The sequence below is a fragment of the Cyanistes caeruleus genome, chromosome 2, assembly GCF_971803275.1.
Source record: "Cyanistes caeruleus chromosome 2, bCyaCae1.hap1.1, whole genome shotgun sequence".
Lineage (NCBI taxonomy): Eukaryota > Metazoa > Chordata > Aves > Passeriformes > Paridae > Cyanistes > Cyanistes caeruleus.
Window position 1 is genome coordinate 54,189,072 of NC_141702.1, and position 16,741 is coordinate 54,205,812.

The 16,741-nt window shown below is 44.4% G+C and overlaps 1 protein-coding gene and 1 long non-coding RNA gene across 5 annotated transcripts in view; both read left to right on the forward strand.

Moving 5' to 3' along the window:
* The first annotated feature begins 2,920 nt into the window (after window positions 1-2,920).
* LOC147654816 (uncharacterized) lies at window positions 2,921-5,575 on the forward strand. The gene is made up of 3 exons (XR_015283195.1): window positions 2,921-3,034; window positions 4,700-4,931; window positions 5,297-5,575. It is a non-coding gene; the product is annotated as an uncharacterized LOC147654816 (long non-coding RNA).
* A 2,937-nt stretch (window positions 5,576-8,512) lies between these two features.
* L3MBTL3 (L3MBTL histone methyl-lysine binding protein 3) overlaps window positions 8,513-16,741 on the forward strand; it is a 79,001-nt gene continuing 70,772 nt past the window's right edge. Inside the window, exon 1 of one of the 4 annotated variants that reach the window (XM_086877049.1) lies at window positions 8,513-8,672. In XM_086877049.1, coding sequence (XP_086733175.1) covers window positions 8,596-8,672 — 77 coding nt within the window. In that variant the 5' untranslated portion in view covers window positions 8,513-8,595. Of the gene's footprint in view, window positions 8,763-9,922; window positions 10,077-10,645; window positions 10,825-16,741 lie in introns of those variants that run through there. The other 3 variants (XM_086877050.1, XM_086877051.1, XM_086877048.1) reach the window with 3 other exon arrangements.

The following is a 16,741-nucleotide window of genomic DNA, read 5'->3' on the forward strand; positions in this document are numbered from 1 at the left end:
TTATTTTTCACCTATTAGAATATTAGGGAGCAGTTACAAAAGAATAGTGGGGAAAAATTCTGTTATGAAAGAATTCTTGTGAACTAAATAAATAAATGTTATAGACAATAAAATTAAGAATTTGAAATAGAAATTGGCATGGAAATATTCATTACTTTGGAGTACATCACACTCTGATTGAGAAGAAAACAAATTCTGAATTAACTAAGTGTTAAAGATTTGTAAGCTGGCTTTGAGCACCAGTAATGCCAGCTATAGTTAAAGAAAGGTGTTGCTCTTCTACACAGTCTATTGGTTTAGGAACAGATATTTCTCGATAAAACTAGTCTGTGAAAGTTGTGAAGTATTAAATATTCACAATTACCATGCTATGCTTCCATCTTTTAGCTTTGAAGAGAACTACAACTTAAAATATTTGGAATATACCATGTCAGCTTGTGAATTTGCAAGCTGTGCAGGAGAGCACAGCAGTTGTAAATACACATTGGTTTGAATTCCAGCCGAGCACCTACCTTGTCTGCCATGCACATATGCATGTGTCTGTTTCTATAAGCATGTCTTGACATATTAGCTACTACAACAAGAGAAGCAGCATGTGCAGTAAGTTTATATAATGTTTCTTATCCTATTTAAATCTGCAGCTGCTGATTCCCTGATGTGTGCAGAACTCTGCGCAGTAGAGCCTTATTCTGATGGGTTGTAGTAACCTAAACAAAACTGTACAGCACTGCGGCCCATTCCAGAAATGAAAAAAAAAATCTTAATTTTGCATAGTGTTTTTTGCATGCGCTGCTTCTTCTTCTTCCCAGACCATGTCATCTTATATTAATCTTCTGATACTAATGCAAATCATGATACTCAGGCCTGAATACCCATCTTCACTACAGAACAAACCTGCATCAAAAGAGAAACAGTTCATGTTTTGGCTCACACGAATGTAAACCAGCATATAGGCTAAATACAACATGGCTTTCCTTATACAAGTCTGTTTGTATAGGTGCTTTCTGCCTACAGGAAATTATACAAGAAATGGCATTTTATTATAATAGGATCCTGTTGTTATAGATGTGGGTCACTCTATTTTTATGTGTTCTTATATAACGCAATTATTTGTTCCCAGCTGAAACTTGGCTTACATTCCACAGAGAAGAACAACCCTACTAGTTACCAAAAGATTAAGTAGTTTAATATAAATAAATAAATATATATATAGAGAGAGAGAGAGAGAGAGAGCTCATTAAGACACATTCAGGTGATATCTCCTTTTCATTGGATTGATGCTTACAACTACCTCATCCAAAACAGGAGAAGTCAGAAATATTATGAATGGAAAGATATCACCATAATGTAGGAAACAGTTTTTGACAAAAAATTCTGAACTGAGAATTGCAATTCATTTATTCACATAGGCTGCAATGTAAGGTGCACATCTGAATTCACTGTACATTTAATAAAAGCAATAGACCTTTAATGTACATGTTTGAGTCCACTCTAAAGGATGTTCTTTACTCCACTGGCTTTCTGTAAAGCCTCAGCTCCAAACCCAGCACATAAGAGAGGTGTCATAAGTCAGCCATTGATAACAGCCCCAGGTGAGATTTGTGCCAAGCAGTACACATACACAACAACATCACTGTAATTATTTCTGTAAGGGGAAGAATATGCATGCTGCTTTCAGGATGAACAAATGTATTTATGAAACTGCTACTTACATCCATGCCTCCCTGGATGAGTGGTGAGAGGGCAAGAGACTTTCTCTTTGGAGACAGAAAGGTCCATCATTTTTTTTTAGCCAATGATCCTAAAGTCCTTCCGTGTTTCCTTGGAACTTTTAAATGTTCCCTGAGAACTCATCAACACCTCCAAATGCAGTATTTATGCACTGGAAATCTTAAAGTCCTTCAGTTTTAACTACATTTTTCCAGTTTAAATATTTGGAAGTTATGTAAAGAAGGGTATATATGCTTCCCAGTACAGTATTATAATGATATTAATGATCATACAGTCGATGTTCCCATGCTGCATCATTTTCTTTCTAAAATTTAAGGCACAGAGGATTTCGATTTGCAAAAATTCCCTGGAGGGTAAGAAGCTAGGAGGACTTGATGTAAAGTGTCACGTGAAGCTTATCTTGGAACATGTGAAAATGAACTAGTTTCAGCAAAAGTATCTCTTCTGAAGTTCAGTTCCTCTTGAACGCTTAAGAGCATGCATCAGTTTTGTTATCAGTTGATATTGAAATCAAATCATGTTGTGGGAAACTGCAAATGTAAACCAACATGAGTTGGTTCTTCCACAAATAGGCATCAGCCTGCACAGACTACTAACATATACAGTTCTGTGCTCAAAGCAAAAAGAATATCTTTCCTGCTTTGTTGTGGTAGCCAGGAGACTGAGTTCTCCATTGAAATGTGTTTGTGAACCTTGAATTCTACAGCAAACAGGTACTCCCCTCTCTTACTGTTGTGTGTAATTATTTCACTAAGAATATTAGTTTGCACTTGCCATTATTTTCTAGATAATAAATGAGATTTTCACAGATTGATTTCCTAACATGAGGGGTTAGCACATAGCTTAAAAGTCCAGAACAAAAACTCCCTTTTACTGACCGAAGCTACTACTTACATTTACATTTACATATTCACTTACATACATAGATCAATGAGAGTACAATGCCCACTATGCCAGCCCAGGAAATGTATGAGTTGACTCCACAAAGCCTGATGACTCAGGATCATTGGCAATGGAATATAAATTTCTCAGATTCTGAATAATCCATTCGTTGTCAGTCACAGAAACAGGCCCCATTAACATTCTCTGTTGCTCATCAAAGAGAGGAATGCTATTGCTGTGTGTCCACATGACACAGCATCACTGAAAAAATGTCATAAAGGACTCACTTCTTGTTGTTCTACATGGGTTGTTTGACCTAACAGCAAACAGGAGATGCTTTGTATGTTGCTTTAATTGCAGTCACATTTGGCAGGCATAGTGGATTACCTGTTCTGCTGCTGTCCTAATTCTGAATTCTCAGGTAAGGAAAACCTCATATCAACATCCAAAACCACTTAGTTCAATGTTTGCTGCATTTCTGGTTTCCTTCTACTGCCTTTAACCATTGGCATCAGGTTTTTGCATTAGCCTCTACAAGGACAGATCTATTTGCTCAGAGAAAACCTCTGAATTATCCCACATACATCAAGCATGTATTGCCTGGTATATGCAGTCTGACACCACCAGTACTAAAAAATAAATAAAAAAGGAGTGTTATTTACTTGTTTGAACATACTAATAGATAAAAAGATTTGAAAATAAGGAAAGAAGAGTCTGCATGCATACTTTGAGTCATTTGCTCTTATGTCTGATACAAGCAATATTTGGGATTCTTTCCTCTTCATCTACTGCTGGACCAATTTATATTTTACTAGGAATGTCCACATGTGGCTGTGAGTCACTAAGTCTGACACATGTTGCTCTTAAATCTGTTCTATTGCTCTCCAGGGAGAGCAAGTTAGAGTAAGTTCTCACCCTGCCATTGTGTTTTAAGGACCTTGGATGGGACTTCCTCCTCTTTTCCCCATGCTGTCAGGCTTTGCCATCCAAGCAGACCTACAGGATGAGCTATTTATTCACTTCCAGATATTTTTCAGCAGCAGTTATAGATCTAAAAATTCTACAAACAATTATTAAAATAACCCTTGCTTTTGTTGTCTATTTCAACAGAATTGTTTTCCACCTAAGAAGTGAAGACTGCAAGCCTTTCTCATTCAGCTTCTGCTCCCAAAAGTGATGTTTATTCTGTGCTGCCTCATCAGCTTGCCTTCTTTGTGCATATTGAAAATACAGCCTTAGCTCTCAGGGTGAATACTAGCTTTTGGATGACAGGTCTGGAGTACCCAGCCTGAACACACTGTCCAACATAATGCTGTGCTGCAAGGCTGTTATAATCTTATGCACAGCTGGAGTCAAAGCCTTCCACTATAGGAAATGATAATGATCCTCATATGCAGCGTGTGCCCACATACCTTTGGAAAGAGCATGTGTGGGGACTGTTCTGTGCCAAAAAGAGACATGTGGTCTTACCCTCTTACCCACTCATAACTACATCATTGCTCGTTGTTATCCCTTAAAACTGTATCTAAGAAACTCCATTTTTAAAGACTGCAAATCTCCTGTTACTTCCAGCTTTGCCTGGCACAAGCTCCCTTCCTTTCTCCCTCCTTTCCCTTCTTGACCCACTTACACTCTGCCCCTTTCCATGCAACTTGTCCTCCTCTGTGATGTGTCTCGTTTCCTACTACTCCCTCTTTTCCTCTCTATCAGGACCTTTATTTTTACCCATTTCTTTTGGCCTATCATCAATTCCAGACTGCACAAGCTCTGCTGACCTTCGTACCTCTTGTCTCTGGGGTCACATCCAGCTTCCTTCAACTCATTTAAGATCTGCCAGTGCTCCAAGCCCTTCCCTAATGTCCAACTCACGTGTCCAAGCTTCTAACTTCAGCCCTCCTCTGGTTCAAGAGTCCTCATCAATATTCCTAATTTGCATTCGACTCACTCTTACAAATTACTTTTTCTGATTTTACAACTCATTATTCTGGTCCACTTCTCCCCAAACTCTTTATATGCAACATGGCTCTGGATTCACTCCTGAACTGATAATCCTGTAACTTCCCTATCTGCCTTTGAATTTCTCTAGGATGAAGATCGACTCTGGAAAGCTCTGTAGTCTTGCAACTTCGTGAAAGTAGGAATTTTCAAAGGCTTCATCAATGCCTCCAGAAACAAGCTCTCCTAGGCTGCACCTACAGTGAATCCAAGGAATGTTGGGCTGCAACCTCTCTGCAAAACACTGCAGTTTCTTTCAAGTACTCATGCTCAAGTTTCCTCCCCAGGAGATAAAGACTGTTGTCCACCCAAGTCTCACTCTGGTAGGGAGCTGGGATGCAGCCAAGCAGGCACACAGATCTGAAAGCTAGGAAGTATTACTGGCTCTCCAGTATAGCATGACATTTGAATCAACTTTGGTAATTATTCCAGGATTAGTGGCAAAACCAGTTAATTCTATTGATAACAAGTCAGTCATTATTTCTTAATATCGGTGTGGACATCAAGTTCTCTAGACAGGGAGACAGTACTGTTGAGAGGAACTGGAATCACCATGGACTGCAATTTGCTTGCTTCAATAGATAAATGAGCATATACACCTTCTCTCTTCATTCCCATCCTCTTAAAGCTTTCACGCTTCCATTTTCCTGGCTTACATAACATATAAATTTATTTTTTTTTCCCCCAGTGGTTTCCCTCAAACCCTCTTTCCTGTCCTCCAGGTTAGGGAAGAATCATATGACAGACTGATGACTGTCACTGGTGAGAAAGGTCACACAGTGAGCTGCACAGGTTACTAGAAGTGTAATAAAAAGTCCCATGCAGGCTATTTTTGATTAACAAGGCCATCTTTAATGCATGTTCATCTGTATCACAGAAATCAAGTTCCCAGAAATGTCAAATTACTTTGTAAAATGTAAATACTGATTCTCTTTTTCTCAGTTTATGTAGATACTTGCTGAGGAGCCATTAGATCACACAAACCCAATATGCAAACTGAATGGATAATGTACATTACTTTGCACTCACCCCCTTAAATGGTACTCAAGATTCGGATTTTGGAAGCCATGTGTATGGATGTTCATGCACATGCTCTTAGAAAAATAATCAGTATTTGGCTACAGCACAAACACCTATTCAACGAGTTACAAGAATACTCAGAGAGAGACCAAATTTAGCTACTCCAAAATCTGTCATTAAACATACTGCCAAAATCATATTAAATGCCATACTTACATATAGAAAACAAGTGTTCGAAATTCTCTGCCTTTGGAATACAGATGGAATTCTAGTATTAAGTAAAATGGCAACAGAACTAATGTTTAAAGAGCATATGTGAATAATGTTTAATATATTTTTACTCAATAAATTTTTATTGACAAAATAATGGGTTTATTATACATCACGAACTGACATGCTATGATTAGGGCAAGGATTGAAGAAGAGACAGAGAATAGAACCTTTACTCATTTCATGTAGGTCCTTTTATTTTAATCAAAGAGTTATCTGTTTGATCCAATAAAGCATCTATGTGCTGCTTCAAATCCTTGGATTCAATTACTAGCTCCGATATACATCCTTCAAGGAGCTGTTCCACCTGTGTTGTCATTTTCCGTAAGGGGATACACTCTTGTATCATAGTCACACATATGACTATGTTTCTCTTTAAGATTTTTAGAGGAGAGGACAAAGTCTTTCAAGAATAAATAAAATAATGGCAGATAACTAGTTCAGTTGTACTCTTAGAAATGTATTTTATTAGCAGGGTATGTTATACCATCCCCCAAAACATCAATATCATCTGCAGAATAATCAGTACAGGTCAAGCATCCTAAAGAGTTTGAAATAACACCAGATTGCACCATTATTTGAGTATCTTCTGCAGAGCCCAGCTAATTTAATGCTACAATAGAATAATCTAGTTCTTTGGCAACTGTCTGACTTAAAACATTTCAACAACATTGAACATTGGGAACATTGGGAAATAGTTTTCAAAAAAGCGCTGAATGACTTCTGTTAGAGTTTATTCTTTGTTTCTAACACATAAATTTCTTCAACTAGGAGTTCACTGGTGGAAAGTAGGAATTTTCTCATCCTTTACTATTTTTTGCATCTGTGTTTTAGAAGAGTTAAAATGTATGTTATCACTAATTATTACAATTAGGTTAATACTGTTTTCTGTAATTAGTTTCTAATGAACATATGTTTATTGATGAAAACTGCAGCCTATATGCAATGCCATTTAAGCTGAAGGGGTGTGAGAAGTCTCATCATTGCTTATCATAAAACAACTATAATATATTTTGCTTAGGCACCAATCCTGCAAATACTTAATTGTGAGCCCCATTTTACTGCTGTGAAAAGAAATCATTTAAATAGATAGAAACTGTCAAGACAGTATGGAAAAAACCCGATTGTCTGACCTGTTTGAACATAGTTAAAGGAAGCAGAGTTGTCAAGCTCAGTTCTTATATATTTTAACACACATTCTGAAGTAAATACTCTTCTGGACAGAAGCTGAGGCTAGGAAGTCCTGTCAGAGGACCATCTCTATGTCGTGTCCAGTGCCATGCTGTCCCCGTCATGGGGATCATAGGGAAATACAGTATGCATCCATAATGCCTAAAAGGTTGTACTTGTCATTTGTATTTATTTCTATTGATATTTAACTGATACTTATTACTGCCTGCCTATTAGTACTTATTATTATTTCTGTTCTAGTAATTTGGGCCAAAGTTGGAAGTGTAATTGTAGAAGGGAGCATATATAAATGCAAGACAAAGCTTGGTCATTGATCATTACTGGGATTAACAAAAGACGTATTGAGATTTTAGAGTTATTTTAAAAGAGATATAATAATATGCCAAACTATCAAAAATTCAGAATTTACTTTGTCAGTTTTTGCCTTTAGGATAGAATTACTTTAGGGAGATTTTGTGCGGTCTGAGAAAAAAAAAAAATAGGATTAGTATAATTAAGATTGTGTTCTGTGTTTTATACTTTGCCTCAAACTACATATATATATATATATATATATATATATTAAATGTAGTTGTAAAAGTATCATATTTACATCTGATCGCAATCCTCCATCCTCCCTCTTTCCCAGTACACTTAGGCCTCATACAGGTCTATGTTGTGTAATGTTCTTTTGCTAACAGACCTCCTTGCAGATGAAGTCCATCCTGGGCAATCCCACGAAATAACAAGGGCCCTCAGTTTTCACTGTTTTCTGAACCGGGAACAGAAAATAAATGAAGATGACATTTGTCTTTAGGAATACAGGGCACCGATGGAGACTATTCAAGCAGGTGGCACATCTGAGACTAGTTTTATTTTGTGAGGTGTCTCGGTTGTAAAGGAGACGAGGCCCATCACAAGGAACGTACGTGTCCATACGGAAAGCAACCCGCATTTCGGGAGCGCAGGAGGAGCCTGGCTCCGCGCTGCCTGGCTTCAGACCGTCTCCTCGGGGATCGCCTCGCCGGCCGCGGCGGAGGGCAGCCCCTCTCCCGCAGGACCCGCACTTTCCCTACTGACGCCCAGCTGTTCTGCCTCTGCCCCAGGTCTGTTCCGCGCAGAGGATGGGGCCAAGAGCCACAGGCAGGCTCACCCCGGTCCCCCGGCGCCCACCACCCGACCTCAGCAGCACCTGGCGGGACCCCCGAGGACCGGACCTCCCCCTCCCCGAAAAGTGCAGGGCGTTATTTTTGAAAGCGCCCAAAATAGCGCGCGGCTGCTGCACAAGTCTCCTTATTATTCCTCCAGCGTCGGCAGTAAATCAGGGGGAGGATGCACCTCCGCCGGAGCCCTCGGCGGCGGCGGCGGCGTTGGCGGTGAGGGCGATGCCCGCCGCCGGTGCCGGCTGCCGGGTGCCGGCTGCGGGCGGCCGGGGCGCAGCGGCAGCGCAGGCGAGGGAGGAAGAGGAGCCGCGGCGGCGGCGGCGGCGGCAGTTTCCCCTTTCCCCAGCCCTGGCTCCGCGGGCGCATGCTCACTGTGCCCGCAGCCCTGGACCATATTTGTCAGGACTACTCGAGAGACGGAGAAAGAGAGAATTTGGGGGGGTAAGGAGCGGCGGGTTCCGATCTGATCCGCAAGCCGTTTAGGGAGCCGCGATGGCAAAGGCCGGTGACGGGTTTTAATTTTCCCCCTAGGTGAGGATGAAAGTTAGAGAGAGCGCGAGAGATAAAGGGAGAGACGCACCTCCTCTCCCTCCCTTACGAAACGTATCTGGGGAAGGGGAGGGGGGCTTCTCCCCGACCACCTCGAGCAGAAAGGATGGAAGTTAATGCCGGGTAAAGTGGGCAAGTGACTCGCAAGTGGCTGGGGAGCGGCCGGGGCACCGGGGATCTCACTAAATCATAAGTGTACGAGTGTGAAAGAGGAACAAAAGAAAGAGAGAGGTGCCTGGTATTTCTTTTTCTCTTCCCAAACACATGAAGCGAGTACATGTATATATATATGCGCTGTATATTTATATACATACACAGGCACGCACGCACGTATGTGTATGTACATATATATATACACGGGGGAGGGAGCTGTGGAAATGTGTTTGGGGGGGCCTTTTTTTTTGGGGGGGGGGGTGGGGGGAGTGGGTTCCGAAGGGAGGGGGAAGGGAAGGGGAGAGACATTTTGCAGACTTGCCCCACCAATGAGCTTGTCAGTTGGCTCCATTTAATGACACTTACGGGGCACCGCCGTGCTGTTGGGAACAATGTGATGCGGGTGCCGCGGCCGGGCGGCGGGGGGAAGGTTGGGGGGCACGGGTGTGTGTGAGCGCCGGGCGGGGAGGGAGCGGAGCGGAGCGGAGCGGAGGGAGGGGGCTCGCTGCCACCCGAGCCCCCCCTCCGCAGCCCCGGCTCTTTGTTCGCACAGACTGAAGGACGGGGAGAAGTGCGGGCTGCGAGGGGGCAATGCGCAGCGGAGAGGGGTGCGAAAAAGGGTTTTTTGGTCGGAAGCGGCGAGAGGTGGCGGCTGCCGGGATATACCGGTTGAATGTGCCGTGGGTCCCCGTGTGCGAAGGCCTCTACCAGCGCGCAGCGGAGAGTTTGTATTTTCCGTCGCTCCTGCACTTTGTGTGATTGTGTGCGAGAGATATTTAAAATATAATCATCTCCCAATTTCCGCCATTTTGGGGAAAGTTTGCACACACATACACATACAAAAAAAAAAAAAAAAAAAAAAAAAGGCAAGCTTGTAGCAATTTTTTTTTTTTTTTTTTTTTAAGAGACGAAAAAAAAAAAGTCTTTTGCTCGAGTGCTCAGTTCCTGCCTCTGTGCGGTGCGTGCGCCGCGCTCGCTGCGGCAGACATGTGAGGCGGCGGGGGAACGGCCCCTGCCCGCTTCGGGCTGCGTGCGGCGGCGGGGGCCGGCGCCTGTCACCGCCGCCGGCTCCGCGGGCCGGCCTCGGGGGGCTGCCGGGGGCTGGCCCCGGGGTGCCGGCGGTGTGTGTGAGCGCACATACACGTGAGTGCGTATTTTGCCGACGACGACGGCAGGGAGCGGGGAGGGAGGGGGGGCAGGCAGGGGCAGGGAATAGGACGCGGCTTTTCTGTTAAGTTGCGCGCTCTCGCCTGAAGTGCGGCCGGGGTGGGGGAGCGGCCCCCCGCGCACACGCCCGTCTCTCCCTCCCCGTCTCCGCAGCCGGTGCATATAACAACAGGATATAGGCACACTTGTTCTCGCTAGCGCGTGTGGGGCGGTGTTTTTTTCGGGGGGGGGGGGGGGGGTGGCGGAAAGCGATTTTTTTTTTTTTTTCCGCGGGCGGGGGGAAGGGAGCGGCGGCCGACGGGAAGGCGCTCCCGCGGAGCGGCCGCCCGCCCCCGGCCGGGGCTTCGGAGAGGCTGCCGGGGCTGCGGCGCCCGGGGCGGGGGGCGCCGCGTCGGGGCCGCAGCGAGCGGCGCCCGCTCCCCACCCCCATGGTTTTCCCCCCTCCCCGTCGGAGCGGGCGCACGCGAGAGCGTGAGAGAAAAAGTTGCAGCGCGGGGCCGGGCGCTGGCGGCTGCGGGGCCGGGCGGGGGCGAGCCCTCCGGGGAGGCGGCGTGTGCCGGCCCCTCCCGCGGGAAGGGGTGACTTCTCCGCCGAGGGATGCCCGGAGAGCGGCTGCGAGCGGCCGAGGAGGGAGCCCCGGCAGCCCCCTAGAAAAAAAGAGAGCTCGCCCCCCTCCGCCTCCTCCTTCTCCTCCGCGCTGGGGGAGGGGAGGAGGGAGGAGAAGGTAACATTTTTTTAAATTTTTTTTTTTCCTTTCCATTCGGAGGCAACCTCCTTTTCCCGGATCCCGGTCCCGTGGTGGGGGGGGGAGGGAGGCGAAGGGGGGGGGGGTGGGAAGGAAAAAAAAAAAATAGCGAGGGACCCGGTAAACAAGCAGAGTCCCTCTCTCGTTGTGCAACTTCCTCAGGAACACTTAACACCCAGTTCCTCTCCCACCCCCGCCCGCACCGCGCTCGCCCCCATCGCCGCCCCCTCGCCGGGCCAGGGGGGCACTCTTCCCCCGCTCTGTTTAATTGCCCGGGGCGGGGGCGAAGGAAAGAAAGGCAAATTCGGGAGGGAAACGGAGAGACTCGAGAACCGCTTTCCCCGAGCGCTCCTCCCGAGGAGCCGGGCGGGCGCTTTTGTCTCGGTGGTTCTGCCCGAGCCTGGGGAAGACGCGGACCTGAGCCCGGGTTTTCTCCAGAAAGTTTCAAGTGCAGCAAAAACACGCCGCAAAACTGGCCAAGGAGGGACCTCTGCTGGTAGGCCGCGGGCTGCCGGCGCCGGGGAGCGGCGGCCGCGCCCGCCGGGCCTCGCCGCAGCGTTCCGGCCGCCGCCGCGCTCCGCCGCGCCGGGCGCGGGGGCAGCGGGCGGGGAGCGGCTCCGGGCGGGGAGCGGCTCCGGGCGGGCGCAGCCGGGGCCGCCGCGCCCCGCCGGAGGGCACGGCCTGCGCGGGAGCGGCGGGGGGCGCGCCCTGCGGCCGTGTCACTTGTCCCACTCGAGAGCGCGGCTGGAGCCCCCGGGGTTTGCAGGCTTGAGGCGCGCTGCGTGCGTTTGGAGGTCCCTGGAGATGCGGCAGCCTCCCCCGCGGCGTGAGGGTCACGGCCTCTTCCATGTCTTAATTACCTGTGCTTCAGCAGCGCGGTGTAAAAGCTTTACAGCGACAGGCAGCAGGAGTTGCATTTTTAGTTTTGTTCTATTTTCTTTATTTCTTCTGTATAGTTGAGTGGCACTGGACCCACCGTTTTTGCTGTTTCTGCTCATGAATGGATGCTCATTTGTGGGTGCTAAAAATCAGGTGGTGAGCATAAGTAAAGCTCATCATATAAAAAGTTCAGCCTATGTCATTTTAGGAAATAGTCTGTGCTCAGGACTATAACACAGTTTTCTTACTGCAAATCTTAAAGCTGTTCAGGAACCAATGCTTTTTACCAAGAAAGTTACCGTGTTCCCAGAAGTCTAGATGATGAACATCTATCTGTAAGAGAGAAACTCTGAAAGTAGTGGCTGAAGGCAGCAGAGCTCTCCGCTTTTATCTGGGTGGTGCCGGGTAGGTGTTATTTCCCGGTGAGACTTCAGCAGCTTTGGCTGTGGTCCAGTTGCTCTCGTGCACTGATGCTCTAGTGAAGGTGGCTGAAGCAATCATCTCGGATGGTGCTTGTTCAGAGCTGGGCAGTTGTAATAAACTCTGGTTTAGTTTGTGGTGTATGCTTCACCTTCGCCTTTACTGAGGTTTTTTTAGAGTATTACTTTAAAAGTTTCAATAACTTGTGATGGCTTCTTTTCCTCTAACTTGTTGAATTTTATTTGGCATCACCTGTTCTGTGAAGAGAGATGGTTGAGTTTTTGTGGGCTCTTCAATTTACTTTCATCTGTTTTTTAATACTGCTGGTAAGGAGGATGATGGATTGTGAGTGATGGGTGTGAGGAATCAGTGATGAGCTGGCATGAGGCTCACTGAAGAAAGCGATAGCATGTGTGTAGTCATAGCTTGTTAGTGCTCCTGTAGTAGGACCGCTCATCACAATGGGAGATGCCAGCAGCTCTTCATGAATGGGGGAGGAAGGAAAGTCTATAAATGCTGCGTGTGTTTAGGAGCTAGAAAAGGTGAACTAATTGTTTATGAGCAGCAGAGCTTTTGGGAGCTGGTAATCTCTGGGAGATGAAGAAGAGGAGGGCATAAGTCAGACGAGAGATGCTCAGATGTATATTGAATTAACTTTGGGTAGGAAATAACAATTTGAAACAGGTCAGGTGATAGGAGGTGTGAAGTGTCTGCATAGGGGAAGGAAGAAGGAACAAATAAACAGAGAAGTTTTTTGTAACTTTCTGTGCCTGGTTTAAGCAATTAAGAGAATTTAAGACATGGGATTTCAAAGCTGTTGTATGCAACTCTTACTATCTGAGTAGGTTAAATCTCCACTCAGGCCTCCACAGACAATAACAGAAATAATGTAACCATGAAAGCTTTGCAGAGGAAATACTTTTCTAGTGTGAGGTACAGGCTGTTTATAAACAAGGAAAGGCTGTCAGTGGTAAGTTTCATTAGATGACAGAATAGCTTTGGTATTGGGTAACTATTGTTGTTGTAGTGTCTTGTGGATATTTGAAAATGAGGCAGTAAGTAGATGAAGGCTGTGTGTAATTGTTATCGAGTCTTTAGCAGAGGTACAGCAATAACTGTGTTACCTTGCTGGCAGAGACCAGACTTGGATAAGGATGAACCTCCTTTAAGCACTGGTGCAGACCTAGGCTTCATAGTATCTTTTAGTGCTTTTGTAGCAAGATTCTTCCTGTAGGGGAAAAAGGTTTGAAGCCAAAATATTGGGAAGCTGGAGCAAACATAACACTAACAGTAGCCGTGGAGCATCTAGTAGTCAGAAGAGTAGCAACAGATAAAATAAGAGTAAATAATGATAAGGGGACATCATCAATAGAACCTCTGGCCCTTTTTCTGTTATAACCTTTGAGTGGTAAAGAATTTTTAGCTGTGTCCCTTCGTGAATACATATAAAAGCTATGTATCTCATCTTTAAAATACCTTGCTTGTAATAAACTTCATGAGCAACAGGCAAAATAGTGAAAATTGCTCAAACAACTTTTCAACACAGAGAATAGAAACATGGCAGAACTACTAGTTTCCAAACAATGGAAAATGAGGTTTTTGAGGAACATGTGTATCTGAAAATACTAATTTTAATGAAATATTAAAATAATTTAACCTTTAAACAGGTACAAGAAAAAACACACGTTAAAATGTGGTGAGTAGCATCAAAGAATTTTACCATTTCCTGCACTGTTCCTATTGTGGTTGTTTTTCTGTCAGTGAAGAGCATGCTACAAAAATATGAAGGGTGAGAAACAGGCAAGTGTGAGGTATGCCCATCTCAAAGACAGGACTGTGAAGAGAGAAGCAGGGCCCACTCCAGTAGGTTTACAGTCAATAGGCTTTGCTTTTGCTATCATGAAGCTCAAAGTTACTACTGTTGTCAGATACAGGGAGCTTACCCTGCGAGGAGTAATTCTGCTTCATGTGGCTTTGGGAGTGTAACAAGTCAGTGCTGGTAATATTCACATTCTTGCATGTTAAATAAAACTGAGCTGAGTATCCACTTGTCCATAGTGTCTAGAAGTTGGTGTATTTGCAGCTCTGGTACACTGGTTCCCTTCAGATCCACTTTATTTTCCTTATTTACTGGGTATGGGAAATATATCCTTTTAGCTCATGGGTGCCAGGCCTGGCAATATTAGGACAACAGTGATAACCTGTTGCCTTTTTTTCTGAACATCCATCAGTGCTGGTGTCTCCCAGTCCAGTGGGGAAGGGGGACCATGGCTTGCCTGCAGAAGGATATCTATCATCTCTCTTTGGATCTCCTTTTCCCTTGGAAGTCACTCTTGGTGTCACTTGCAGTGACCTTCCCTGGCTCTGTGTTCCTAGTTTTGGGTCTCGTCATAGGAGCTGTCAGCTGGGGGAGAGGATCAGTATGGGGAAAATCTGCTAGGCTGTCTTGTCATGGCAGCTACAGAAATCCTCAAAAGTACAAATAAAAACACACAGGGATGTATAAGAAGGGGGCAAATTTCAAATTACTGCAGACATATTTTGCCAGTATGGCAATGGCGACTGGTGGCTTTACTGCTGAACTCTCTCTGCTGCCCAGTATTGAGTTGACCCCACTGGTTAGAATTCATGCAGGCATTTCACACTTAGTGCCTTAGATGTTAAATTTTGGGTAGGGGTCAGGTAGTTTTTTAAAGCACTGACTGGAAGAAGGACTCCTATTACTACTTTCTGATGTATTCACTATGTAACCCTATAATTACTTCAAAAACTACTTGTCTAATTGGCATATTTTGTCCTGCTTCTTTGCTTTGTATCTTTAGACAGTCTCTCACCAGATTAAACTATCTATTAGTGCTGTTATTCTCAGTGTCTCTGTGAGGTACTCATTCATTGTTGAATCTGTTGGTAAAAATGAAGGTTTTTCTAAAGGATGTGTCTTAATCTTATTTAATATGCTTGTTTATTTTAATGACTTCATTACATATGTCTGAAACAAAGTTAATGTTGAAATATTAATATGCAGCACACTTCTCTTACGCCTGTGAGGACCGAGATAGTTACATCCCTAAAAGCAGATTTTGGAGTTGCTTTTGGAAGATGACTGCTCCAAGTACTTACTATTATGTCCTTTCCTTCACATCAGATGGCATTCACTGACAGGCCCCTTATTCATCTAGTATTTTTACTACTTTTCTGGCAGTGCAGCAGCAGAAACGATACCAGATGAAATCATTATAGAAGGAGTTATACTAGTTCAAAGAACTACATCAGAGCTTTAAAAACAAAAAATTAAAGGAGTAGATAAGACATTCTTTAGTTTTCTTTGTTCTGAGATTTAGATGTATCTATTGCAATGAGTTCTTCCTTTTTTAGTACCTCAGTGCTGTAACAATTTTATTGGTCTGTATCTTGTTTCTTACTATCATTAGCAGAGGGATATGGGCCTTTCATCTGTTCAAACTCAGCAAAGCTGGAAACAGGTATTTTGTTAAAAATGATTCCTTTTTGTAAATTAATTTCTATCTGCGTTGCCCTGTGACCTTTTTATTCCCACCAAGAACACTTCTGAAGGCTGTAGAATGTGAAACGTATACAGATTGTGCCTTTGACATTAATTTCAAAAGGAAAGCAGTAATGAATGTCTTTAGACATCTTCAGAATGTATCATTATTGCTGTTTGTTACTTGAGGAAAGTTTCTTACGTGCAATTAAGTCAGAATTTGTATGTTTTCTTGAGACAAATATGCCCTGAACATTTCTGTTACCAATTTTTCATTACCTATCATGGTTTACTCCCTGCCTAAGTAGGCTAGACTCTTTCAGTTTCCCACCCCCCGTGTAATTTTCGTGTCTGTAATGAGAGTGGCACTATGGGAGATGACAGCATCTGATGGAGCAGCTGTGCTGTCCGACGCTCCTTGCTCCATGGTACAGCAGCTGCCGAGAGGAAACATTTCTCCACAGCCTTCCAGGTCTTTTCCCAACTTCTGTCATACCTTCTGCAGAAATCATTGGAGTGTGTTTTCTGTAATAAACCACAGGAGGGTTGAGTGAAGTGTCCTCTAAATAGAATGATAATTTAAGATTACTTAGAGACTTCAGAACACAGCTTTGTGTTTGCTTAGCCAGGCTAATCCTGAGGAGCTTGTTCCACTAAAGTGCTTGAACCAGCATGTTTTGTGTCCTCAAAACTTCACGGGTGCTTGGAGAGATCCCATTTTTCAGCACCTCCTTAGCAGCTTGGATGTTGTGTTCTTCAGGGAAGGTCTGTGCCTCTGCCACAGTGCTGCAGTTCAGTTTGGTCAAGCCTGCTTGGATTGGTTTGCAGTGGTACTTGGTACTCAGATCAAGCAAAGATCCCAGGTTGTGTTGCTGGAGCTTACCCTGAGGTAGGGTGGTGGATTTTGCCTGAGAGTGATTTTAAAAGATGAGATCTCTGGTTTTGTGGAATTTCTCAGTTTGCACTGAATTTGTTTAGATTTATTGATGTTTTTTAAAATTAATTTTTCTACGTTGTTGTTATGGTTTTCAATACTTTCTCACAGAGAATTACCTAAAGGTGGGGAAGACACATTGAATCATTTGGTTCTTCTTA